The 26,730-nt window shown below is 48.8% G+C and overlaps 1 protein-coding gene across 3 annotated transcripts in view; it reads left to right on the top strand.

Moving 5' to 3' along the window:
• The window catches only part of nbeal1 (neurobeachin-like 1), a 31,925-nt gene extending 5,207 nt beyond the window's left edge, over positions 1–26,718 (top strand). The window contains exons 2-54 of one of the 3 annotated variants that reach the window (XM_031851968.1): positions 2,282–2,373; positions 3,384–3,545; positions 3,753–3,834; positions 4,002–4,129; positions 4,225–4,307; positions 5,326–5,411; positions 5,770–6,166; positions 6,342–6,448; positions 7,554–7,640; positions 9,829–9,912; positions 10,004–10,102; positions 10,190–10,761; positions 10,884–11,016; positions 11,298–11,417; positions 11,609–11,918; positions 12,142–12,227; positions 12,376–12,465; positions 12,585–12,762; positions 12,854–12,987; positions 13,748–13,907; positions 14,147–14,249; positions 14,340–14,499; positions 15,159–15,317; positions 15,474–15,633; positions 15,931–16,019; positions 16,182–16,781; positions 17,388–17,563; positions 17,665–17,953; positions 18,036–18,344; positions 18,453–18,602; positions 18,720–18,877; positions 19,009–19,133; positions 19,520–19,646; positions 19,740–19,888; positions 19,982–20,115; positions 20,233–20,334; positions 20,485–20,580; positions 20,663–20,787; positions 20,900–21,040; positions 21,134–21,264; positions 21,403–21,512; positions 21,639–21,756; positions 22,109–22,206; positions 22,320–22,436; positions 22,581–22,670; positions 22,809–22,918; positions 23,065–23,237; positions 23,415–23,509; positions 23,890–24,006; positions 24,261–24,422; positions 24,698–24,846; positions 24,931–25,066; positions 25,878–26,718. In XM_031851968.1, the coding sequence (XP_031707828.1) occupies positions 2,282–2,373; positions 3,384–3,545; positions 3,753–3,834; positions 4,002–4,129; positions 4,225–4,307; positions 5,326–5,411; positions 5,770–6,166; positions 6,342–6,448; positions 7,554–7,640; positions 9,829–9,912; positions 10,004–10,102; positions 10,190–10,761; positions 10,884–11,016; positions 11,298–11,417; positions 11,609–11,918; positions 12,142–12,227; positions 12,376–12,465; positions 12,585–12,762; positions 12,854–12,987; positions 13,748–13,907; positions 14,147–14,249; positions 14,340–14,499; positions 15,159–15,317; positions 15,474–15,633; positions 15,931–16,019; positions 16,182–16,781; positions 17,388–17,563; positions 17,665–17,953; positions 18,036–18,344; positions 18,453–18,602; positions 18,720–18,877; positions 19,009–19,133; positions 19,520–19,646; positions 19,740–19,888; positions 19,982–20,115; positions 20,233–20,334; positions 20,485–20,580; positions 20,663–20,787; positions 20,900–21,040; positions 21,134–21,264; positions 21,403–21,512; positions 21,639–21,756; positions 22,109–22,206; positions 22,320–22,436; positions 22,581–22,670; positions 22,809–22,918; positions 23,065–23,237; positions 23,415–23,509; positions 23,890–24,006; positions 24,261–24,422; positions 24,698–24,846; positions 24,931–25,066; positions 25,878–25,982 (8,253 nt within the window). In that variant the 3' untranslated portion in view covers positions 25,983–26,718. Of the gene's footprint in view, positions 1–2,281; positions 2,374–3,383; positions 3,546–3,752; positions 3,835–4,001; positions 4,130–4,224; positions 4,308–5,325; positions 5,412–5,769; positions 6,167–6,341; positions 6,449–7,553; positions 7,641–9,828; positions 9,913–10,003; positions 10,103–10,189; positions 10,762–10,883; positions 11,017–11,297; positions 11,418–11,608; positions 11,919–12,141; positions 12,228–12,375; positions 12,466–12,584; positions 12,763–12,853; positions 12,988–13,747; positions 13,908–14,146; positions 14,250–14,339; positions 14,500–15,158; positions 15,318–15,473; positions 15,634–15,930; positions 16,020–16,181; positions 16,782–17,387; positions 17,564–17,664; positions 17,954–18,035; positions 18,345–18,452; positions 18,603–18,719; positions 18,878–19,008; positions 19,134–19,519; positions 19,647–19,739; positions 19,889–19,981; positions 20,116–20,232; positions 20,335–20,484; positions 20,581–20,662; positions 20,788–20,899; positions 21,041–21,133; positions 21,265–21,402; positions 21,513–21,638; positions 21,757–22,108; positions 22,207–22,319; positions 22,437–22,580; positions 22,671–22,808; positions 22,919–23,064; positions 23,238–23,414; positions 23,510–23,889; positions 24,007–24,260; positions 24,423–24,697; positions 24,847–24,930 lie in introns of all 3 variants that reach the window. The other 2 variants (XM_031851969.1, XM_031851967.1) reach the window with 2 other exon arrangements.
• The last annotated feature ends 12 nt before the right edge of the window (positions 26,719–26,730 follow it).

Here is a 26,730-nt window from a genome sequence, read left to right as displayed (position 1 = left end):
TGTGTGTGTGTGTGTGTGTGTGTGTGTGTGTGTGTGTGTGTGTGTGTCAGGCCAGTGATGAAGGCCATGGATAAACAGAGCCATGCAGACCAGGGTGTGTCCCTGCCTGCCACAGTCCAAAACCCTCAATGGGCATCTGTGCTCCCCGAGCTGCTGCCTAAAAGAGGCCACACACGCGCACACACAGTCATTCAGTCACTGCTACTAGTGAGCTCACTTGAGAGTGAAGCTGCTGCCATAACTCATCATCTAATTATCTGGCGGCACCGTGGACGTAAAGACAATGCAGTATTTATTGGTCAACTTAAAGAACAGCTTTTAGCAGCAGGCACAAAAAAATGAGGTTTTCTCACTGGAGTCAGTGATTCATGCAGACGCAGAGGAAAGAAAGAGGCACACGGGCGACATGCCGCGTTCTCCCAACAGAACATATTATTCACACGTGGCTGAGTTCAGATGTTTCTCTCTCTCTCACACACGCACACACACACACACACACACAGGTCAGCATCGCAGGATTGTTCTGATGACTTCATAGGCATTGCAGAGAGCTGCTTCCTGCTTCGCTCTGGCTGATTCCACACTGACACGCAGACAGAATCAGTCTCTCACTTTATAGCCAGATGGCACTGCTATCCTGAGAAAACCCAGTTTTTCCAGTTGGTGTGTGCATGCGTGTGTGTGTATGTGTGTGTGTGTGTGTGTTTCTCCACTTTCAAGCTCTAATCTGCGAATTATTCCTTATAGCTTCATAGGAAGTTGTATGAATTTGTTGGGCATCATGGGAGATTTTTAGGTGCGCACTGTTTCTGCAGCATCCAGGTGTGGGTGGCTTCATTACAGGAAATGAAGAAATACATTAAAGTCTAATCAGAAAAGAGCCGTTCAATAACACTGTGAACACGAGCGCAGTGTTGCATTGTGTTCTCGTTCTCCATCTGTGTCTCTGTCTCCCGGGGTCGCTCAATACACATTCGATTCTCTGTTTGAAAGTCGCCTGCTTCTTCTTAGAATGAGTGACAAATGTCGGGCGCGGACCTCAGCAGAGCTTGCATGATGGTGCTTCGGAATCCATGCAATCGGTCAGTCGCTCTGTTGGTCTCGCACTTTGGTTTCCGCCATGGACACGTGTGTGAAACAAACAAACTGTATCCCCGAATGCACAATATACTGACCGGTGTTAATCTGCCCCTGTATGACCTCTCCGGCGCTCCTTGACCCAGATGGCTCACCCGCACCCTCCAGACGGCTCAAAGTCTTTATGACGGGATCTGCTGCAAGCCTGTGGTGATGCTGTGAGGCTCCCACCTCTGCTGCGAATGCATTTGCTCCAGAACACGCCGTACTTGTTTGCGGTCTACGTGTTTGCTTTCAGCCTCGAAACAGCCATGACACATGAAATGTGTATTTACTGGCAAAGTGTGTGGCACATTTGCATATTTTAGTGAGATATGAAAGAGCTTAAGTACTAAGCAACAGACGTTTTGGACTCTAAATGAACACTCGTCTTTAGGGTGCCAGCTCTTGCTGTTTAAGCAGTTTTGCTGCGTGGTCCCATGTGTTTGGTGTCCTTTGTTTGTTTCCTGTGGGTTAAGGACATTTATACACAAGGAACTGGCAAGCCGAGCCCCGCCCAGCCTTCCTCCGTGGCCCACGTTGCCATCCCGTCCTTTCGCTGGGAATTTAGGAAATGCCGGTCAGCCGGCTGCTCGAAGCCCCTCCTCAGAATGCAGCCAAGCTCGTTTTCCGCTCCGACAGGTGCAACATTTCAGCTTCCACGCCCCGAAAAAGATAAGAGGCCACCTGAGATATTCCTGCCGTCACGTGTTTGTCATGCTTCGGGTAGCAGCTTGGTAAACCTGTTGTCAACATGGTGCTCAGTATGCACTGCATCTCGTCTCACTTGTTCTTTTGCTGTCGCTCCACATAATCAGATGTTTGTATCCTTTTGTTGTCAAACAAAAGCAAAAATGTATTTAAGTCCTCGAAGCCATGAAAAACATCACCTTCATTGTCACCATCATGATGAATCAGAGAGACAAAAAAAGTTTGCTGCCTATTGTTGTCTAGTTACAGACGACACACACACAACAAACTCAATCCTACTGCAGACAAGGCCCGTCAGCTGCCGGTCATTTATGTATTTTAACCAAGACAGCTTTTGTCAGCAAAGGCCACTAACTACATTGTCTCCTTTCTTTACCCCGCCCTCTCTCTCTCTCCCTCCCCCGTCTCCCTCCCCCGTCACGCATTCTTTCTTTCTTGTCGTTTCACTTCTCAGAGGGATCCCGACTACTTGAAGGTATGGCTGGAGATTTTCATCAGCTCCTACGAGCGATGCCTGGACGTGGACTTTGAAAAGCCACCGTCGAGGTAAGTTTTGGCAAACTGTGGGTTTATCGGTTGTTTTTCATGTCGCAAGCATATTTTACATGTAATAGTTCAAATAGTAGAAACAAAAGCTACCTCTGGTGACGGTAAATACCCACTTCCTCTTTTGTTTATCCAAAAATAAGTGGAACTATAAACACAACGTGTGTGCAAGAGAATTCGCCCGCATATGACACTTCCTGGTGGGGAATCACTGTCTATAATATATCACATGCCCTGATTACTACAAAACATCCTTGCAGTTTCCTGTATTAGGTCATCGCCAGGGCGTTCAGTATGATCTCCTCTGGTTTGCGTCATCCACAGCGTGACCACATACTGTGCACAGCCTTCCGCCGCGCCACCCAAAATAGCCACCAGATGCCCTCGTGCGGCGCGGTCCCATTCTGCTGCAGGTGCTGCTCTGATTGGTGTCGACATGCGAACATATGAAGCCCGAGTTCGGTATTTGAGAGCGGGCAGAAATAGGCGAAGTTTGTTGTTACCGTGTCACATCTTTATCACGGATTGAGGGGATGTGAAGAGGAGGTGGAGGAAGCTTTTCTTCTCTCCGTCTCTCTCGTCATTTCCTGTTTCTCTTCCTCCCTTGACTCATATTCTCCCATCCTCTCCTGCTTTTTCCTCTTACTCCTTCCCTAATCCCCCCCCCCCCCCCCCCCCCCCCCCCCCCCCCCCGCTCTCCTCCTTCCCTTCCTCTGCCACATCTGTCCCACTTTTCCCACTGACACTCTTTGCAAGGCTTTTGGCTGCGTTTTCTCTCTCTCTCTGTCACATATGCAGTGCAGCTCACAAGCTGGGTTTTTCCCCCAAGGAAAGAGTGTGTGAGTGAGTGAGTGAACACAGAACAGGGTCTGCTCCTTCAAGCTGCCCTTGTGTACACTGCAGCGACACCTCCATGATAAAAAAAAAGCCACATCTGCATCATTGCTGACATTATTAACCCCCCCCCCCTGTGCTTTCTTATCTAATGGAGATTAATTCTGTGTCCCCAGGCCAGAGGAGGTTCCCCCGGTGTTGACGCTCCTCCCCGACAACATCCTGCAGGTTTTGCGCCACCAGCTGCTGCAGTGCGTCCAGAAGGCCTCCGACGGCCTGGAGCCCGAGCAGCAGAACCTGGCTCTGCTGCTGCTCAAGTTCCTCATCATCGTCTGCAGGTCTCTGCAGTAAACACGCACAAAACTGTTTAGCTACTTCACAGCAGCACCAGAAGAGATTGTGACATATCAATCTTGTGTTTTTCATAGATTGTGCTGTAGCGTTAGCATTGCTATCTTCATGGAATAGACGATTTACAAAGCAAGAAAACATAAACTAATGGTCGACTTTGTGTGTGTTTGTGCCTGATGGGTTGTTTCTGATAGGAACCTGTCCAACGTGGAGGAGATTGGCACTTGCTCTTACATCAATCACATCATCAATATGACAACACTCTACATTCAGCAGGTGCGGCTCCCCTCTTATGTCCTCGCTCTGATCTTTCTGTTTCTCTCTGCTCTGCAAAAATAGATGCTAAACTAAAGATAGCAGTTGAAAGGTTCACTTATTTTGGAGGAACATAAATGTGGAAGTGGCATTCTGTACAATACGTGTGTTTGTGTTTGTTGTTGCAGCTGAAGAGCAAGACCAAAGAGAAGGAGATGGCAGACCAGAGCCAGGCGGAGGAGTTTGTCCGTCATGCGCTGGCGTTCTGCGAGAGCCTCTACGACCCATACCGCAACTGGAGGCATCGAACCTGCGGGTAACGCCGTCCCACGCTTCACCGTCACAACCATGACGCTAACATGCACCGGCAATAGAAGTGTTTCTCATCCCGTTGTTTGTTTTTTCTGCCAGGGCGCAGCTGGGCACAGTAGAGAGGAGCAGACAGAAGTACAAGGCAGCTCCGCTCACCGTGGAGTTTGTTCCTTTCTTTTATCGTAAGTCACGTGTAACATAGTCAGATTAAGGCAAACTCATCAACTGTACATGGTACTTTCCTGTCCTAAAAAAATATATAGTCCCTTCAACTTTACTTTGTGCGAGTTTGCATAGCTTATTTGCAAACACAGTAGCGATATTACAGCGCTTGCTGTATATGGTCCTTACTTTGCATCACCTGCTTTAATAACTTCTTCGGGTGCAGATGAGGAAGCAATCTCCTCTCATAAAAACCTCTCCTCTCCTCCACCATCTTTTTTTCCTAAGTTCCAAGTGTCATTCTCTCCCTCACCGCCTCCCCTCCTTTCCTCTCCGGGTCCAGTTGAATCCACTCTTTGTGTCCTCGTCCCGTTTGCCCGGCGCTGAGATGAGCCGATAGCGAGCGGTGTCTGTCGAGCCACTTCAGCTACGCTGGTGGCCATGTTGAACAAATACTCTCTTTCTGTCCTGCGTGGCTGCTGTGGTTTGGCACCAAAGATAACACCCGAGGCCTAACCTGACAGACTGTGTGTGTGTTCTGTGCAAAGAACAAGGTGGAATACTATTTATACATCAAGCTTAATTAGATATAGGATAAATGACAAAGTAAGAGTAGAACGTTGTAGCATGGTTGGGATAAAGGAAACGGACATCACGGAGCCGAGATGTCACATCTCTTCTCCCCAGTCGGACGTGTTGACAGATGAGTTAATGGATGACCGGGACCATCATGACCCAGAGGTTACTGGCACAATTGCCACATGCCAAGTGTGTGATTGTGTGTGTGCGCTAACTGGCCTCCTATCTTATCTGGTTCGCAGATTTCATTTAGCTTTCGTGTGTGAGTGTTTACATGTGTACGAAAGAGTCAGAAAAGATAAAGGCGTGTCTGTGTGTAGACTCGACAGAAATACAGGAACTTCAGCGGTTTGCTCTGAGCTATAGTTTCGTTGTAATTGCGTAGCAGACATCACGCCTACAGATCAAACTAATGGACTGTGTGTGTGTGTGTTTATTTGTGCCCTTCCTTTGTTCCAGAGTGCTTCCAGGAGAGCGAGCACCTGAAGGAGAGCCTGAAATGCTGCCTGCTGCACCTGTTTGGAGCCATAGTAGCTGGTGATCAGGTACGCCTCCGGATGTCGCCGAATGTTTTAACTAGCAGGTCACAGGCCTGATCCCCATTGACAACCGAAGATTCCTTATTCCTGGGAAATATGCAAAATACATAAATCATAATAAATGGCCTAATATTGTGTGACCTAGAAGAAGTGTTTGGTGTCATCTCCTCACGGTCTGCTAGCTGTCCGTTCTGTGTGCGCTCAAAAAATACAAAATAAAAGCATGTTGATGGGAAACAAACAAACAAAGTCGCAAGGACCAAACCAATAGATACTTCATGTCTTTTTTTTCAGTGCACTTTGTCCAGTGTAACCTGCCTTTGACTTACCGCAATACTTCTCTCTCCACTCTCTGTTGCTCCAGAGGAACGCTCTGCTGGCCATCTCTCCAGCCACCATGGAGGTGTTGATGCGGGTGCTGGCCGACTGCTCCATGGGGAGCGGCTCCTCGGACGAGGGCGAGGACTGGGACAGCGAGGCCCCGGACCGGAAGGCCCTGCTGACCCTGGGCTGCCTGCGGGAGGTGGTGCAGCGCCTCCTGGCCTCCAGCTCCGACCAGCGGCAAGTGGAAATCGCCTCTGTGCTGGAAAACTACTTCAAGCTGCTCAATTCAGACCCGGCCGCTGTCGTTGCTTCCCAACAACAACAGCAGCAGCAGCAGCAACAACAACAACAGCAACAGCAACAAGCCAAGGGCAGAGTGCCGGCACTGGGCCGGCACTGGGAGAGCCGCTTTGTGGCGCTGCAAGTAAATATGCTAGGTATGGTCTTAAATGACAATAAAAGTCTCAAGCAACACTTTTGTGATATTGAATGTTATTTTGAGCTCAAGTTAAGTTCATGTGACTTATTCCACCTTCTTGTTTCATGGCTGTCTTTGCTTTTCTTTCTCTCTGTGCCTCTCTTTCCCTCCCTTTGTCTCCTGCCGTCTCTCAGACACCATCAGGGACATGTTCCTGTGTTCAGACAGGCCGGTTCTACAAGCCATCTTCCTCAATAGTAACTGTTTCGAGCATCTGACGCGACTGCTGCAGAACAGCAAGGTAACGGCACAGGTCTTTCTATCGAAATACAACCCGAGGACACAGCTCAGTTCTCAGTGTGTGAGCGGCTGGATTTGGGCTTTGATCATTCTGAGCTCAGAGCTGCGTCATTATTCTTAAGTTATTAGTTACACCATAATGATACAACAATACTGTTTGAGGTTGTACCAGTATGATGTGGTTTCTCCACTGCTGGTGTTTTTCCATGTAAAGGTTTTGTGAATTCTTTATCACGTTTTATATGTAAAAGTACAATATTCCCCTCTGAGATGTAGTGTGGTAGAATTATAAGGATGTGTACAGTAAATGCACTTTCCAATACTGAAACTCCTGGAGGTCTCTTGGTGAATCGGTTTCTGTAGTTCTGGGGTTGTATTCACAAAGGATCTTAACACGAGGAGTCCTTCTTAATGGCAGCAAACAGTTTCCTCTTAGACGCTGCCGAGAGGAACCAAGGGAGAAGAGGAGGGGCAGTGTTGACCCCGCTGCTATGCATGACATCATGTCCTTACTCAGTGTGTCAACAATGACGGGTGGACGGGTCTGTGTCAGGGAATCGGTATTCATTAATCAACAGGATAAGATAGATGGATATAACTTAGATGTAATACGTGACACAAACTAAAATCTTGAATTGTTGAGCATTGTATTGTCCGGATTGTCTCTAACTTCTCTCAGACTTTAAGAGCTAAAATGCTTTGTGAGTGACCCCTACGTATCCTAAAGTTTGGACGGACTCGCTCCTTATTTTTCAGGAGTTAACTAACTCAGCCAGTTTGGAGCCTTAGGGTGTTTTGTGAATATGGCCCCAGGTATTTAACATGTCATTTGGGGTGCATTATGTTCCAGGTCTGGTTTTAAGAGCATTTTGCCCACATTGCATGTTTACCTCCCACAGCAAGGCTGGATCACCAACACGCCTCCCCCCGCTGAAGGGTCACGGCTATTAACCTCTCGCCCTCTCCTCCACTTACACCATCTTTCCCTCCCCCCCTCCCCTCTTCTGCACCATCCTCTGACTCCCCCCGTGTCTCCATTTTCTCTTTCTGTCAACCTCCCCACATGCCGTGTTGACACGTTGCCTGTTGTTGTTGTTGTGTGTCAGCTGGTTAACGCGAGGTGCACGGCTGCAGACAAGGACCAGAAAGATATAACCAACAACAGGTTACTGACAGGAGAGAGGGACACTCAGGTACCGCCGAGAAATCCCCCCCACCCCCACTTATCTTCACCTGCTGCCAAGTCCCACCCCCTTCACCTCACCAGAGCCACGTGGGCCCTCCACAGCAAGACGCTCGCGCTGCTCTGTGCCAGACGATTATTTGTAATTGGATCGTGGCCTCACAGAAAACTACACTGAGTCACTAGACTGCCAGGGTGCTGGCAGGCAACCGATTGTGTGAGCATCATGTATTCAACAGACTGTCACGCCGCCATGTTTGGGGTTTTCACATTCATACCGTATTTCCCGTTAAACCAGTTGTCACAGTCTGTTTTGTTTGTGGCTTAGAAAAGTTGACCCAGAGACCGTTTTTTACAAAAATCCTTTTAAATGAAGTTGTGTTCAGGTTGCTGCGGTAGGTCTGGTTGTCAACAAGGTCGGTCTTAAAGGAGCAGCTCAACATTTTGGGGAATACTTACTTTAATTTCTTGCTGAGAGCGTTTGAAGAACACCGTTCTCGTTTCTTGTCTGTTAAAAATGAAGCTACATCCAGTTAGCTTAGCTTAGCATAGAGACTGAACACTGCCCCCCCAGCTTCCAATCTCACAATCTTCCTGATGCTATAAACCCCACTCATCTGGTCCTTCAAGCAGGTTATAACAAGTCAGCTAGTAAGACATCAAATGAGAGATTTTTCAAGCATGTACATGCATTTTGAAAAACTGAAAAGAGGCGGTCTTTACCTTCCTTAAAAACCATCGATTTGATTAGTTATTGCTCTGAAGCTGTCACTTACTGTAGGTTTCTGATACGTCTAAGGCCCGTTTGAATGGTGTAGTGTCAACTATCAGTCGTGGCTCTTTCACTCAATCATCTCATGTGCACAGAAAGGACACTTGTTCCCCCTCAGAGTATACCAGCTTCCCTTCTACCCTTTGTACTTTTTGTTTCTACTCACAGAGCCACCTTTTTTAGACGGTATAATCCCTCCATTGATCTGGATAATGTGAATACAGGTGGACAAACCAGCAATGGGCCTTTTGTTGCTGCGCAGCCGCAACCCGATGTGGTGGCCGATGCTTCAGTGTGCTTGGCTGGGTTTTTAGACATCAAGCTTTGGCTGCTTTCGGGGGTCACGTGTAGAACTCCGGCTCAGTAGGTCAAAGCGGCTTTATAGTTCATTCACAGCGGAGAGCTTCCAAAGTAAGGCAGACGTCATGAAAACACACAAAACTGAAATTTTAAAACCAGAATCGGCCGTTCAGCTGTCTTGCTGTGGAGTGACCACTTGTCACAGCTGTGTCATTTCCATTTATTTTAACGCTACTTCAGGTTTCCTCACCCCCCCCACCCCCATTGTCCTGATTCTCTGCGGTATACTTGGTGAATGCTACCACGTTGACCTAGTGTGTTCTCACAGAGTTCAGAGTGGTTCGAGGTGATCTGGACTCAAGTGTTTGATTCATTTATTATTTTTTGCCACAATCCCTCTCCAGCTGGTCCAAGACTCTCTTAAGGGCCAACCAGCCTACGAGCTGCACGTTTATTCTAAAGGAACATGTTGGACATGAGCTTGTACAGAGCTGGACGGAGATGTGTTTGTTTGTCATGGTTTGGCTCGTGTTTTTATGGTTTGCATGCTTTTTGTTTTGTGAATCTGTGTCTGTGCGAGGAAAAAGAGCGAGGTACTTCTTTTTGTGTGTGTGTGTGTGTGTGTGTGTGTGTGTAGGTGGGTGTTTTTGTTTTGTCCAAGCCCCGAGAGCTTCCTGCTCCAGTCAGATCGTCATGCTATTAAAAGGATTTTTGTCATTTAAAAAAAAAAAAAAAAAAAGTGTATCACCTGGAGCAGAAAGACGATACTTTTCACAAAAACATCTGCAGTTCAGCACCGCAGTGACAAACGATGATTTCACTCATATTCTCACACAAACTAATTGAATCAAACCAAAATGCATCTACTTAAGTCTCTCTTTTATTCCTCAGTGTGATGCATGTTGTATTCAGCGCCTTAAATACATTGATCATTATCATTTTAGCATTGCAAACCTTGTGTGTAAATATGAATGTGGCTTTAAATTGTATGCACGCTTGTCACCTTATAACAGTGCTGTAACATTCATGTGGAATAAGAGGAGATTTGACTTGTGTCCAAATGTTACTACACTGCCAGGGATTTGGCCGTAGGGACTGACGAGTCTGATCTCCCCCCCCCCCACAGGTGTTTCAAGGGCGACTAGACTCCCTCGCTGTGGCGACCATCAAAGCCCTGACAACAGTGATGCACAAATCACCGGCAGCAAAGGTGACGGGAGCACAAGCGCATGCTAGTGAGGTTATTGCTCTGCGCTAAGGAAGCTTTGTAATCGTGTTTTCATTTAACTTTCCCTCTGCAGGAGGTGTTCAAGGAGAGGATCGGCTACAATCACCTCTATGAAGTGCTCACCTCACTCGGCCAGCCGTCGCGGCTCCTCCTCAAGGAGCTGATGAACATGGTGAGAGACGGGTTGTCTTTTGCGGTCTCTCCGTGGTTATTCTGGCGTCTTTGTCGTGTCTGTGTTAACATGTGTTCCTGTGTGCAGGCGGTGGAGGGCGAGCACACCTCAGTGGGGCTTCTGGGAATCAGCAACGTGGAGCCCTTGCTGCTGTTGGTCCAGTGGCTCCCGGAGCTGGACTCGTCGGAGCGGCAGCTCTTCACGGCCGACTGGCTCCGCCGCCTCAGCTGCCTCAACCGCCAGACCCGCGGCACCTGCGTCAACGCCGCCATGGTCATGCGAGCGCTGGCGGGCCTGGAGCGCGACCAGCGCCTGCACCGAGCGTGCGCCGAGAGCCTGTTGGGGCTGGTGGGCTCGCTGGGCTCCCAGTCCCTGGGCGCCAGGGAACTTTTGGGACTCCTTCGCCTCCTCAGGCCTCCAGAGTCCACTCAAGCTCACCCCTATGTGGGTCCCGCCCTGAGGGCCCTCCTGGCCATGGTACGAAAGCAGGGCCTAGAAAGCGCCATGCAGTACTTTGACCTGTCACCCAGCATGGCGGGCATTGTAGTTCCGACGGTGCAGCGCTGGCCCGGCTCGGCCTTCAGCTTCCTCGCCTGGTTGTCACTAGACCAGGACCAGCTGGGCCCACTCAGCAAGGACAAGAGGAAGCAGCTGTACAGGTGAGAGGAAAAGAGAAAGTACTGAGGAGAGGGACTGAAACACAAGAACATAGTCATCTTAATGTCTTCTTGCAGTGCGAGAGATTATCACAAAATGTTTTCTTGTGTTTTATCCCGTACAGCTTTTTTACCCCCGGAGGGACGGGGTTCGAGGCCTTCATCAGCTCAGCGGGTGTGCTGGTGGTGGCTGTGTGCACGAAGAAGGAGTACGTCACGGTCATGCTGCCCGACTACTGCTTCTGTGACTCGCTCTGGGTGAGTGCGGTTCAATGACATCAGCTGTCGACACAAATTTACTGAAAAGATTGAGCCACTGAAATATAGAAGATAAAAAAAAAAGCGCTAAAATGTGCCAGTTATATTGCAGAAAATGATTTTGAACTCCCTTCCACAGGGACATCTAGATTAAAAAGAAATCTGGCAACACAGACGGCACCCTATATTTAGAAGATTACACCTTTTAACCGAATGTCTGATTAAAGAGAGCAACGCTCGGGATTGAAGGGGCTAAATTCCGTGTGGATTTCCATTTACAGCACAGCATCGGTGTGGTGCACGTACCAGGAAAGAGGCCATTCGGACAGAGTCTCGTGTACATTTACGTGGACGGGCAGCAGAAACTGTCTGCCCCCCTCAAGTATCCCACCATGACAGAGGTGAGACCTGCACTCACTTGGTTAATAGTGGGAATTCACCAACTTCTTGGCAACTGGATTGTGTGTGTTTTCATAAATGGCTCTCTGGTAACCTGCAGTTTGCTGTTTCTTGTGTTTATCTGTTTATAAGAAGAGAAAATAGGTTTCTTATATGCACCTCATGGATGTTTGTGTTTGTCCTCCACCCGCAGCCATTCATCTCCTGCTGCATCGGCTCAGCAGGCCACCGGACCACCACTCCCCCGCCCTCCCAGATCCCAGACCCGCCCTTCTCCTCCGCCACCACGCCCACTGCTCGCTCCTCGCTGGGCTCCATCCTGTTGCCGCAGACCTGGGGGGGGCTGCTGGGGGGAAAGCCGGAGTCTCTGACCAAGCTCATCTCGGCGGGGACCCAGGACAGCGAGTGGGGGAGTCCTACCTCGCTGCAGGGCCAGCTGGGAAGCGTCATGGTCTTCCATGAACCCCTGCAGCCCAACCACATAAAAGCCATCTGTAGTGCTGGTAAGCAGGGGAGGAAGAGGAGGAGAGATTTAGAAATGACAGAAAAATATAATGATGTTAGAACAGCGAAGCAGCAACAGTGTTACTAAAGAATGAAAATTAAACCAGCAATAAAGATTACAAACTAGATAGAAACTAATAAAAGTAAAAATAAGCATAAGAATGTTTTTTGCTCTCTCTCTCTCTCTCTCTCTCTCTCTCTCTCCTCCTGTCTTCTACGCAGGTCCAAACTGCATCTCTCCATTCAAAGCCCAGGAATCCGAACTCGGCGATCTTTCAACCAAAATGCTGCTGCACTACTCGCCCAAGGTGATTGGACCGCTGCGGTCTCGGTCATCCCTTCAGAATGTGGAAACTTGCTTTGTGGCGTGTTCACCAATGTAGTCAAATTAAAGAGTGACTCTTATTATTTGTTTGAAAGATATCCGCGAACTAAACTCAGTTGTTTTGTCAACAGGCGTGTAGGAACCCCATCTGTCTCGATCTGTCTCCGAACATGCTGCATGGACGCCTGACTGGGAATAAAGTGGTCAACTGGGAAATCAAGGTGGGAGGATCGTGCGGCTCCTGCCGTCGTGTAATAGTCCTGCGCTCAGAGGAATGTTACAACTTGAATTGCGTGCATTTCTGTTTGAAAAACGTGTCGCTGTTGTGTATCTGCGGCAGGATATGATCAACTGTGTGGGCGGCCTGCCGGTGCTCTTCCCCATACTGGAGCAGTTGACTCTGATCACCCCGGATCAACAGGCCAGTGATCCTGCAGCCGGGTCCGATTTAATCAGCCCTGATGTGACCACGCCAGTCGACGGAGATTGGGTCATTCTGCCGTCCAACCGGGCTTCAGGTCCGCTTTTTTTTTATGTCTTCCTCTTTACCTTAAATGTAACCATGAAACTGAGCCATGTGTGGAAACAAATGTTTATTTTTGCTTTCAGAGGCGCGCCTTGAAAAGAATCTGGTGGCCACCTTCCTGTTGGTTCTGAAGCATTTCCTGCAGAGGCACCCTATCAACCAGGAGAATCTGCTCCACTCGCATGGCGTCGGCACACTGGGAGCTCTGCTGCAGAAGGTTTCCGGTTCATCTTAATTTTGCACGTGAACAATATTACCTGGGGGGGGCAGGGTGGAATTTATTTCCCAGAAGGATGTTTTAAAAAGCATTTTCTTCTTGTTATTGTCTAATATCAGGGTGCATTTCACAACATGAATGAATTACATGCAGAAAGGACATAAGAGAATTCTGAATGTTGCTCGACCTGAAATGACTTCACCTCAGACAGCTTTTGTCCCCGTGTTTGTCTTTTTCTTTGTGTCTGTCTGTTTCCCTTGATTGCTCATTCTTTTTACCTCGGCTCTCTTTCTTCCCTCTTCTATCTTTTGTCTGGTGTGCGTGTGCCGAAGTATTTATTTGTGTATCGTGAGGAAATGCATCTGAATTAGCATTTAGCCCGAGGGAAAATAAAAGACTCCGCTGAGACTCGGATAAAAGAAAATGACTTTGATGCGGTAAAAGCTGCTCCAGGCAAAGTAACCACACCCTGTAAATGGTTGAAAAGAAGTACAAATAAACCACTAATGTGCATCTACCCACTCCAACGTGTTCCTTATCTGGTTATGTGTTAGATGCATTGCTTTAAACTTGATCTCCAACCAGCCTCATCATTGTTTATGGGGCTATATATAGTAAGTACCTGTTGATGTGTGTGTCTTAAAAGGGCCCTGTTCATGCTTTTCTCCCCCTTCTTGTATTTTATCATGTTGTAAGTGCACCATTAAGTGTGCATATAATTGAACCAATAGTTCAATGCATTGTTTTTGTCTGTGTTAAGCTGCCAACAGGTCACGTGGACGTCAGCGTGCTGGTTTCTATGCAGCTGCTGATAGAACAGGTGACCTATGAGAAGAACCAGGCTCTGCTGCAGCAGCTTCACACACATCTGCTGTTCAACTTCAACATCTGGAACAAAGGAGACTTCCCTCTACGCATAGGTTAGATCTGTGTGTGCGCTGTATTTCCCAAAAAGTTGAACTATTTCTTTAATGGGTCAATACTTCCTGCTGTTTTTGAGGAAGCTAAATAATAATATATGTATATTAATGATTTGAATAAAAATGGTGGAAACCAAAATTACGAGCACAGTGACGGCTCTGAATCTTATGTTACAGCAAACACAAAAAGAGTGTGTGTCTCCAGACTGTCACCATAATTTTGTTTCCTTCAAATGAAGGTCATATCCAGTACATGTCCACCGTCATCAAAGACAACAGGAAGCAGTTCAGAAAGAAGTATGGAGTTCAGTTCCTCTTGGACACCGTGCGCCTTTATTACGGGTGAGATGCCGTTTCCCAGAGTTCATCCCCTGTCCGACTAGTTCGGCGTCTTTCTCGCTAAACGTCGTCGTCGTGTGCTCCTTCATTCAGGAGGAACAGCAACAGAGAGAGCGACCTGAGCGAGGACGATGTCCGCACCATCCGGACGTCTCTCTGCGGCCTCATCAAGTACTACATCAGCAAGGGCATGTCGCAGGAGGAGATGCACAGCATTCTGGGATACATCGCTGCCATCGGAGACGAGGAACAGGTGAGGGGGCGGGTCTGACATTATGGCTTGCACATGAAAGTAAATAAACCCGTTTAGAAACGTTATCATATGTGTTGGAATACAAAATACTCCATCTTTTTTCTGAGCCGGTTGGCAGCCTGAGAAAAGAACTACTCTGAGTAGTTCTTTAATAATAGTTCTTTAATAAGTGGAAGCTTACATCACCCTCTACGAACATATGGTCAATATAATCGCATGATCCTCCTTCACTGCTGGGCATCTGATAATACTTATCCATTCATCAAGCTGCGCTGAGTCTTCATGTATTATGTTAAAACCATGAAAGTACAACATGTGATTAAATATTACATGATCCAGGTATAAAATCATGCAACACAAGCACAGTTTTTATCTGTTTTGAAGTGGGTTTTTATGAGGTACTAATCCGTAATCCATAAAGAGTATTACCTACAGTACATGGAGCACAGGCAAAGCAATGTACTTCTGTGGACATATGTTAGAGACATAAACAAATCAATAGCCGCTTAATTATACCCTATATTTAGAATATTTTCACCGCTTCATTTTGCCGCCATACAGCCTCTTCTGATGGGAGCTGAAGCAGTTAGTTACCCCTAACAATGTATAAATCCGTCAAAACTACGTAGAAGTATTAAATGTGTGCCGTGTGTTTGCAGTTGTGTGGGCTGCTGGAGTTGTTGCTCAGCCTCCTTCAGACCAGTCCGGCCCGGGACCAGATCTTCCTGCTCCTCTTCGAGCCCGGTGCCGCCGACTCCTGCTACGCTCTCGTGCTCAACAACAAGCACTCAGATCGACTCCGGGAGCTCGTCTTCAAGGTGGGTCCATCAGCAATTATGGAATTTTACAAATGTACTCGCTTAACTTAACATTAGTGAGTCAATTCGGGGCCCAATGCATGTCCTTCACCTCAATGTAAAAACGACTTTTGTGCTAAACACCGACTCAAAATTGTTGATTCTTCTTCTGCGCAGTTGTTTGAGCGCATGCTGCGCTGCGACCGCGTCTACGAGAAGAATAAGCAGCGCTTGCGGCTGAGGGAGGCGGGTTACGCCGGCCTGTCGCTGCTCTTCTCCGAACTTCACATCACTCCGACACTGATCCGCTGTCTCCTCAACCAGGTCCTCCACACAGGTCAGCTTTTCTTCTATTTCTTTTAGTTAGTGTTTACACTAACTGTTCAACTAGTGTTACTTTAAATTCAAATTCTACTCCAGTCATATTTACACTGCAGTTGAAGGCTAAACAGCTATTTTAGAGAGGCTGAAAAATGGATCAATGGAGCTCAGGCTTTACGTCGGAGGCATTAGACAGAATTGCTCCCCTGTCTGTCATTAGTAGAAAAAAGAAAAGCACAGACAGCACATGGAAGCGCCAATCAATACCACATACAGTTGCACATATGTGAACTTGTGTGTCTAAAATCTACAGATCATGTGGTGAACTACAAGGACCTGATGGCTCTGGTCCAGCTCACTCACCGGGCCGGACCCAGCGAACGCCTCCTCGTCTGCAAGAGGGTGAGTAAAACATCTGCACTCATACATCCACACTATTCATCACAAATATTGCATAACAGCTGACAAAGGAAATGACCGAAGGTCCCAGCAATTGATTAAATGCTTCCTACATTACTTTCTATTTGCTTTCGAACTTTAACCTTTTCCCCTCTCTGTCTTCAGGTGTACCAGCTGCTACAATCCCAACAAGATGCCGCCATCCAGATCTCGAAGCAGCAGTGTTGGCAGGACACCCTAATGCGGCTCTACCTGCGGAGCGACGGGTCCCAGCCACAGCGGGGCACCGACACCATCAGCGCCTGCAGCCTGGACCTGAGCCGTCCCGGGGGCGGAGGCGCCGCCAACCGCCTGGAGCTGCCGCTGGAGAAGAGGTCGCGGGCGGGCAGTGCCGGCCGCCTAGAGGACGACCGGCTCAGCGTGGGCGACACTCGCTCCGTGGACAGCCTGGAGAACGGCGACGTCATCTCGCTGCTGGACACGCCGTCCTCCTCGGCCTCCGCCGAGCCGCCGCCGCACGTCAGGCCCTGGGTGGTGGGAAAGTCGGGGGGCTTGATGCTGGATCTGTCCCACCTGCAGGCCTACGAGGGCGGGGACAGCGGCAGCCAAACACCTGGCAGCGTGCCCAGCACACCGTCGCCGCTGGAGAACTCGAAGCCTTTCCCAGGGACCGCCGCGGATCGAGATGCAACCTCCTCCCTGACTGAGGACAGCTTTCTCTTCAGCGACAACATCTCACTGGGGGAGTCCTTCAACAATGCTGAGGTGGGATGGCTGCTTCTGTGATGCTTTTCATTCTGCCGAGAGGGTTCAAGAGAAAGGATGTAACTTTTCCCTATATAATAATCCCTAAAATGATTTCTCATAAAGCCCCGAGAAGTAAGCAAGTAAGATATTTTTGTTTCATATGATGTACTCGAAGGTTGTCTCAATGCTACTGCACAGCCTGGCTGGACTTTCATCCAGCGAGCTCTTCTCAGGGTGTCGCTGGGGCTGCAGAGCCGGAACAGAGACGACCCGTCTCCTCCCGCAGCAGGAAGCTGTCGGCTATAGAATTAAATGTGTCATTTTAAAGCCGCAGGGTTGTGGAATGTGACAAAGCGGCAGAATAAATTCAGCCATCACAAATGTAGTGTCATCTACATTCCAGACTGAGCACTTTTTATCTGGAGACAGATTAGAGGGGGATCATGCTGAAGCTCAGGCTGTCACAAGGCTTTTAGAGGTGTTCGAATGCATTAAGTAGTGAAATAAGAAACGCTGTTGTGACATCAACTATCATCTTAATAAAGTCCTTTTTCTTTTTTTTTGAGCAATCAATGACTTTTCTCTCTTTTTCCCTCCTTTTTCTGGTGTGATGTCGCCCCCCAGCGGGCGGAGGAGGAGCTGTGCACCATGCTGCTGGAGATCGTGCTGTGCGTGATGTGGCGTGGGGTGGAAGGCTCGGACGACTCGGCGTGGCTGGAGCGCGGCCAGGTCTTCTCGGCCCTCACCAAACTGGCGACCGCCAACGAGCTGCTGCTGCCCGTCGACCAAATCAAACTGAGGTCAGCCCGTAGCTGAAGACACGTTTCCAGAGACTGGTTTGCTGACTGTATCTAACGGGTGTCTCCTCCTCCCTCTGTGCCCTCTCTTTCTCCCCCCGCAGTCTCATGGAGCGTATGTTGGAGTGGGCGGTGGGCGACAACCGCGAGGCGTCGGCCGCCACATTGCCGCAGCACACGGAGAACGCGGTGCGGTTGCTTCACATGGTGCAGGACTTCCTGCAGGCGGAGGGCCTGGTCAACCCGGCGCTGTGGACGGAGAAGGTGCTGGAGGAGACGGTGACGCTGATGGACAGCCTCATGGTGTGGTACTCGGCCGGCGCTCAGTGGTTCCAGCTCTCCCAAGTTGGCCTGCGGCTGCTACTGGGCTTCATGGCTCAGGAGGACCCTGAAGTGAGCGATTCTTCCCACTGTCCCTCCTTTCCGTGTGTGTTTTTTTTTATTCATGTACATTAATAAATGGCCTCTGTCCCAGGTGTGTGCCATGGCCACAGCCAAGCTCAACGGCATCCTGCAGACCAAGCAGGTGTCCAGCCAGGACGAGGCCTGCTACCTGCTGGGTAAGGTGGAGGGCATCCTGCGGCGCTCCATCCAGGAGCAAAGGGAGGAGACGTACTCCTTCCTGGTCCCCCTGCTGCGGACGCTGCTCTCCAAAGTCCACCGCCTCCTCTTCATAGAGCTGCACCTCCCCCAGCTCCCCGACACCAACGGCAGCCCGTCCTTCTTCGAGGACTTCCAGCTGTACTGCAACTCCCCCGAGTGGCGCGTCTACCTCGACAAATATGTACGAGATGGAGATTTAGAGTTAATCGTTGTTTTGGTTTATATCGGATACGAATTTATTGGAAAACTTAATGGGAATGTTCTCTTTTTCACTTCCACTTGTCTCCAGATTATCCCGTACATGAAGCAGTATGAAATCGAAACATTCAGCCAGGGCCACGAGACCATGGCTCTCTACTGGAAGGAGTGCTACGAGGCTTTCATGGTCAGCCTGCATAAGAGAGAGAGGGAGAGGGGTGAGGGCAAGATCCGCTTCCAGGTGAGTTGGATCAGCAATAAATAATAACTGAAGCCTTTTTCCCCTCCGTCTGACCTAATCTATCTAATCTTTGGGTGCAAAGCTTAAGCTCGTCTCCCGTAAATTCTTCCTCTTCAGGAGCAATTTGTGGAGCCTTTCTTCCGCCGAGGCCGCCAGGAGAACCTACGCTACAACAGCATGTTGAAGCAGCAGCACAGCCAGAACGGCGCCATCCTCAGGCAGTGGAAGGCAGCACGCCGGGGTCTGGTGTGTGAGAGAGGGCCCTGGGCTGACAGGTACCGACATCAACCTCTCTCCTCTGCAGTACTCTACTGTAGTAAAACAAAATGTATTCATATAATATATAGAGATGTAAATAAAGGCTGCCTTTGAGATTTACAAGTGTGTTTTGTAACAACTCTAACAGGCAGCAGGATGAGATGCACTGGAGGGTGTCCAGCGCTGAGAACTTCTCCCGCATGAGGCTGAAGCTGGTTCGTAATTACAACTTTGACCCGCACCGAGAGGCCAGCGCTCTGAGAGACAACCTGGGTAATGCGACAACGCCTCACTGTGGGCTTTTTGGTGTGTGTGTCGTCTCTTGAATGAATGCTCGACTATTTGGACCAATCATAACTGCAATTCATGTCCCATCCACTAGTTTTTTTTCCTTATTACGTCACATATAAGGTTGAGGCTTTTATTTTGTGAATGTGCAACTTTAAGACATCTTCTGTTTATGGAATAGAAAAACTGAACAGAGCTGAAATAAAAACATGTTATGTTCCTGTCAGGTACGTTTTTGTAGTTTGTCAGCCCTTGACAGACATGCTAGGAAGCTAAATCCCTGCACTGCCATGTGGTATAACCCACGGCACCGTCTCTGGATGCCTCCTCTCAGCGTTTAATCCTCTCCCCCTCTCTCTTGCTTGTCTCAGGTGTCCATCAGCAGCGTGTAAACGCTGAGTCTCTGCTGCTGGAGGCCGCGAAGCAGGTTAAAGTCAGCGACCTGGAGGACGACGTCCTGGAGCTGCCGGAGGATGACCCGGCCGCCGCCAACAACCAGTCAGTCTTCAAAACACGACAACCACAGAACAACCGCGCTCCCATTGTAGAAACCAAGTCGAGAGTCACAGCCTACAATTCTTTGTCCCGCAGAGTTGAAGCAGAGGAAGCGGGCCAGAAGGAGAAGCTGGTGCTGTGGGAGGACTGCGAGCTGGTGACGGTGGTGGACGTGGTGCCCGGCCGCTTGGAGCTCACCACCCAACACATCTACTTCTACGACAGCAGCCAGGAGAAAGAGGAAGGTGAGGAGAGAGCGAGGGGGGCGGAGGAGAAAAGATGAGGGAAAAACATCACTAAACCTTTACGTGCACTAACGGTCAACCTGTTTCCTGAAGGAGTGGGCCACGACTTCAAATGGCCCCTGTCTCAGATCCGAGAGGTCCACCTGCGGCGTTATAACCTACGTCGCTCAGCTCTGGAGATCTTCCTCATCGACCAGACCACTTACTTCCTCAACTTCAAGAAGGAGGTGATGAATTCAACTGACATTAATTTCAAACGCCTGTTGAATTTCTTTTGATCGCAGGAGAATATTTGATCCCTTCTTGCCTTTGAAATAGTTTACGGTTGTGTTTCTCATTAACAGGTGAGGAACAAGGTCTACAGCCGCATGCTGCTGCTGCGGTCCCTCAGCCTTTATGGAACCCGCTCACCGCAGGAGCTCCTCAAAGCCTCCGGACTTACACAGGTCAGGAAACGTTTTTGTTTTGAGTGTATTACTCACAAAAACGCAAACAATGTCATCTTGTTTTGAGGTATATCATTTTAACAGAGAGGATTTGATGGTACGGTTTGTAATATTTTGTGTTAAACTGAGGAAAACTCTGCTTTTGCACAGAAATGGGTGAACCGGGAGATTTCCAACTTTGACTACTTGATGCAACTCAACACGATTGCAGGCAGAACGTACAACAACCTGGCTCAGTATCCGGTGGTACGTCCCTCACTGAATACATGACTGTACAAGTGTGGCGACTGGGTGAATGTTTGAGCTAACTTGTTGTGTGTTTTACCAGTTTCCCTGGATTCTAGCTGACTACACTTCAGAGGAGCTGGACCTGTCTGATCCCCGGGTATTCAGGGACCTGTCGAAGCCAGTGGCGGTTCTTAACGAACGCAATGCCAAGGCTGTTAGAGAGAAGTACGTTTCATCCCTCTACACTTACATCATTCTCATAATTAAATTATCAGAGGAAGGCACGTTGCTGCCGATCCGTCTTGCTCAAGTCAACTTTTTAATTTTGTCCCGTCAGGTATGAAAGTTTCGAGGACCCAACGGGCACCATCGACAGGTTCCATTATGGCACCCACTACTCAAACGCTGCCGGAGTGATGCACTACTTGATCAGAGTGGAGCCCTTCACCTCCCTGCACATCCAACTGCAGAGCGCCCGGTAAGGACACCAGTCGGTCACACCGCTCCTCCTCTGCTTCCCACACACGTGTTGATCATAGATGCTCATCCGTTCCGTCCTGCCTCGGCTCAGGTTTGACTGTGCCGACCGCCAGTTCCACTCCATCCCCGCGACATGGCAGACCCTCATGGACAACCCCAACGACGTCAAGGAGCTCATCCCGGAGTTCTTCTACTTCCCAGAATTCCTTGAGAACCAAAACGGTAAGGTTTGAAATATTCTATACAAAACTTCTTAAGGCATACACATGTTTGTTTGTTTTCTGATCCCTTCCTTCTTTCACTGTTTGTTCTCTCTTTATACCTCGCTTCCCTCTTTCTGTTCCCTTGTCCCTCATTCAGGCTTTGATCTGGGTCGCCTGCAGATCTCCAAGGAAAGGGTTGGCGATGTTGTTCTACCCAAATGGGCCAAGTCCCCCGAGGACTTCATCTACAAACACCGCAAAGCCCTGGTGAGACGCAGCTTTAGTTCTACTGCTGTTGTATGACTTTGCTTCTTCGGGATCATCCTCAGTAGAAGAATTTACCTTTTGATACACAAGCTACATGATAATTGTAATAATGTGTTTTCGTGACAGGAGTCGGAGTACGTATCGGCGCACCTTCACGAGTGGATCGACCTGATCTTTGGTTACAAGCAGAGGGGCCCCGCGGCGGTGGAGGCCCTCAACGTCTTCTACTATTGCACATACGAGGGTAAAGCATCCAGAACAGTGGCGACGCTGCCACGGTCTTTATTCCGTCCTCAGTCTTTAGTTGACAATGTTGTTTCTCATACACATTGTTTCAGGCATTCAGTCACACGCCTATCTTTTTCAAACAACATAAACACATTTAAATAATTGATGAGTGTATCATTAAACACACATTTATTTTGTGGTATTTTTGTAAGCTGTATTTCAATAAATAAAAAAAAACATTTACTTCGGTTTTCCTGTTAATTCCTAAAAGGGAAAGGGAAAATGTTATAATTATTTTGCAACGACGACGTCCTAACAACGCCTTTGTGAATTGTCAGCGTAGTGTTTTGATTGGTTTGGTGTTGCAGGGGCGGTGGACCTGGATGCCATCACGGATGAAAAGGAGCGCAAGGCCCTGGAGGGCATGATCAGCAACTTTGGACAGACGCCCTGCCAGCTGCTCAAGGTGCAGACACAAACACGGCAGACACAACGTGAAACCCGTCGAGCTAATGAAGTGCTGCATCTGTGCCGATGAATCGGATTTAGACTTGTGTGTGTGTGTGTGTGTGCGCGTAGGAGCCCCATCCAGTGCGACTGCCTCAGGAGGAAGTGGAGAAGAGGAAGGCTCAGCTTGACTCGTGTCCTTTCAGCATGTTCGAACACCTCAGCGACCTCAAGTCCTTCTTTGTCGAGGTTTGATCTTTCTACTGCTCAGTGTTTTTTTTTTTTTATAAAGCTAGTAAAGGAATAATTTAACCAAAATTATAACCATCACTTTTCATGAAAACATGCCCCTATAATAACTCAGATTTCAATGCTCCCCCCGTCATGCTGCAGGGCATCAGTGACAACGTGCCGCTGGTTAAGGCCGTGGTGCCAAAGAATCAGTCCCATTCCTTCATCACCCAGGGGAGCCCTGACACCATGGTGAGCCGGGTGCTAATACTGACAGCCATTATAATAATGGAATTATTTTTAATTTTTTACTCCTTATAAATTGTAGAAGTTGTAAACAACAGGAATGAATTAAGGGCAGACATGTGATGTCGTTTGCTCTGTCTCCAGGTGACGGTGAGTCAGAACTGCCTGGTTGGGACCCACGGGTGGCTGCCTTACAACAAGAACATCTCCAACTACTTCACCTTCATTAAGGACCCCACCGTGTCCAACGCCAAGTGAGAACACTCACGCAAACGTAGTATTTCCAGCAGAGCAGCTCCGCGGTAACAATGCAGCGCTGCCTTTTTGCCGTCAGGTTGCGTCCTCTCTAAGCTCTCCCTCCCTCCCTCCTCTCTGTCTTCCTCTCACCCTCCTCACCCAGGACCCAGCGTTTCCTCTCCGGACCTTTCGCCCCCGGCATGGAGGTAACGGCGAGGCTATTTGTGGCCTCCCACGACGGCAAGCTGCTCTTCAGCGGCGGCCACTGGGACAACAGCCTCCGGGTCACCTCCCTGGTTAAGGGCAAGACTGTGGGACAGCACATCCGACACATGGGTAAACACACCCTACACCCTTACGCACACCTCAGCGAAAGAGAAGTCTTGAAATCTGTCGCATCCAAAACAAGCAGGCCAAGCACGATGATGATGACCCTTTTAGCCCTTCCTGCAAAGGGTTTTTTCCCGTTGTATGTCCTGTAACGGTCAGCTGTTTCGCTCACCTCTCCTCCAGACATCGTGACGTGCTTGTCAACGGACCACTGCGGCATCCACCTGATCTCCGGCTCCAGAGACACAACCTGCATGGTGTGGCAGGTTCTGCAGCAGGTCAGCACAGCCAGGACTCGCTTATACGCCGTGACAGATACCGATCTGCAAAAATAGAGTTTTAAAGTCATAGAATCAACTTCATAAAACACGCAGACACAAAAAAACTCAACGTAAAGGGCCAGTATTCATTTTGGGGTCTTACTTTCGGGTATTATTCAAGTTCTTAAGTTGATTAATGTAACTAGAAGAATAAAAGTTATTAAATGAAAGAATATTTTTGATGATTTAACTTGATTTCAAATGTTTCAAAGATTTGTAAGTGCTTTTACAATCCATCTGTTTTTATGCATATTTTAATTTGCACACAAAATCTTCTCTCTTTATGTCCGACGACCGGACACGTTCCCTCTCTCAGTCTGTTTTGTTTGTCTGTGCAGGGTGGAGCTCCCGTGGGTCTCCATCCCAAACCAGTTCAGGTGTTGTATGGACACACGGACGAGGTGGTCAGTGTCAGCATCAGCACAGAGCTGGACATGGCTGTGTCTGGATCACGGGTAAGATCACACACACACAGAAAGACGGTGTTATGCTGGAGAATGGAATCACGTGTGGATTCTCAATCCCATGCTGAGTCACTGTAATGAGCTGGAAAATGGGTTTACTTTAGACTAAGGGGTCACTGACCTGGATATGTGTAATTCTGGGTCTAGTACAGAGATTTGTAAGGTTTAGAACAGTGTTGTAATTGTAGTTTTTTTAAAATACCATGCGTGTGTGTCACTGTGTGCTGCCACTCTCTGTGCCCCAGGATGGGACGGTGATCATCCACTCGGTGCGTCGGGGTCAGTACATGCGTTGCCTGCGACCGCCGTGCGACAGCTCCCTGCCGCTCTCCATCCTCCACCTGGCCGTGTCCTGGGAGGGTCACCTGCTGGTCCACACCTGCCTCGAAGGCAAAGCGACGCTGAAGGTGCACGCAGATATACACAGACCCTGCTTGAAAAAAAAGAAAGGGGAACCAGGGAAAGCTAAATCTCAGATTTTTTGAACTGTATGTGGAAATGAGTGCCTTTCACATAGCTGTGTGAAAGGCAAAACTCCCAAGAAACTTTACAAATAATTTTTTTCTCGAGGTTTCCAGTTCATATTCTGCTACGTGCAGTCTTTTTCGAACATGGGTTTTTGAGGATTGAGATTAAGTCGGAAATTGTTACTCACAGCGGGTGTTTCATTTTCTCTCCCCAGGATAAAAACGCCCTCCACCTTTACTCTGTCAATGGGAAGCACCTCTGCAGCGAGCCTCTGAAGGAGCAGGTGACTGATATGTGTGTTTCGGGGGAGTACGTCGTCATCGGCAGCGAGCAGGGATACCTGTCCATCCGTGACCTCTACAGGTAAACTCCTCAGAAACTGCATTTTTCTGACAGCAGTCTGCGTTGCATGTGGGCGTCACAGCTGTGTTTGTCTCTCCTCTGCAGTCTGTCCCTGTGCGCGGAGCCCATGGCCATGAGGGTGCCGGTGCGCTGCGTCTCGGTCGCCAAGGAGCAGAGCCACGTCCTGGTGGGCCTGGAGGACGGCAAGCTGATCATCGTGGGCGTGGGCAAGCCGGCGGAGGTAAAGAGCTCGCTGAGGAACTACATCGCTCAGAGCCTGGAGGGATCGACGCTCTTGGCGTCCCCCCTGCTGGCCCCGCTCCGGGCCCGCTCGCCAACCCGCCTGCTACACCAGCGTGACCAGCTCGTGTTCAGCCCCTCCCCTAGCTCCCATAAACCCCAGTGGCTCTAGTCCCTCCCCCGACACTCACACACACGCACACACTTACATCTGAGCCACACAGATTGAAGTTGTTCTTTGAGCAGACACAGAGGCCACTAGAGCCACAACCGTGACCTGAAAACAACTTTATGTGCTTACCTCATCTGTGCAATATTTGACTTGATTTGGCCATTGACCTGGGATAAACTCCAAACCCCTGCTGTTTACCTGAAGTGTCATTATGTGACGTGTTTGTGTGTACTCCACCACTGTAACAAATATGCTGTGAAACAAACTTAAGACGAATTAACACTTTCTGCAAACTCAAGCCATATTAACAGTGTAGCCACAATCTAATAATGCAAAACGAATAATCCTGCGCCAAGATCGACTTTAATGTTTTGATAATGTACATAGTGTGGTAGTGTAGATGAGCTCCATGCAGGCAGTGAACCATTGCACCTTTCTGCTTTTCATCTTTTCTTACCAAAGTGAATCAACCTTTGATTTATTTGCCTCACAAGTCAATCAAGCTGCAATGAACTAATCAATCAACCACTCATGAATCATATCCCTCTTTTCTTTCCTTCCGGTTTCCTTTGACTTCACGCTTTTCCTCCCCCACTCTCCTCCATCCCACTTCCTCCTCTTCTTCCTCCGCTCTTCTCAGATGCGCTCGGGCCAGATCACACGGAAGCTGTGGGGATCCAGCAAGAGACTGACCCAGATCTCCTCGGGGGAGACGGTCTACAACACCCAGCACGACCACGACTGACCCGCCCCCGGTCCCCCCGAGCCCTGAACCCTCCCACGCGCATCCCACATTCCTCTCGCCCAGTTCGCCTCCATACCTGTCAATCACCAAACGGTTTGCTTCATTCTGTCTGAGGAACTCCCTTCCATTCCTCCAGCACCTTTCCACTGTTTAATGGCCGTTGTTTTGAGGTGCTAGAGCATCGCAAAACCCGCACGTCCATGCGTCTGTTATGTTTTTATCTGCGTCTTTTTTTTCTGTTTTGGATTGAACGTACGCGCTGGCGCCTTGGTTCGAATCCAGCCTCAGCACCACCACACCACTACCAAACGCCATGGCTCCTAATCCCCCAGCTAACCATCAGCATTTTTTACATGATACTAATGTTTCTCCAGCAGGAGCCCCTCCACAGAGGCCCTGTGTATTCTCCGACCTGCTCAGTTCAAAATGTGACAGGATCGGTGAGCTAACTGCTCTCCTGTATGAACGTGTGTGTGTGTGTGTGTGTGTGTGCATGCGCAGTATATTGCCATGCTCTCTGTCGAAATATAGTTTCAAGTGGGCCTTGTGTCCCCCTCCCCTTAGTTTGCCTACGATGCAGACAGGCGGGCCTGTGCTCTGTAGGCGGAGACTTCTCATGGTTGCCTCAAAGCTGCCACACAGCAGCCTTAATGCAGTAAGACGGCTCCATCACTCACAAGACCAAACTCTCTGCCTTTCTTATGCGTTCATATATATATATATATATATATATATATATATATATATA

This window comes from Anarrhichthys ocellatus, unplaced genomic scaffold (genome assembly GCF_004355925.1).
Source record: "Anarrhichthys ocellatus isolate YVR2014 unplaced genomic scaffold, GSC_Weel_1.0 scaffold12, whole genome shotgun sequence".
NCBI lineage: Eukaryota > Metazoa > Chordata > Actinopteri > Perciformes > Anarhichadidae > Anarrhichthys > Anarrhichthys ocellatus.
This window is presented reverse-complemented; position numbering and strand designations above follow the sequence as displayed.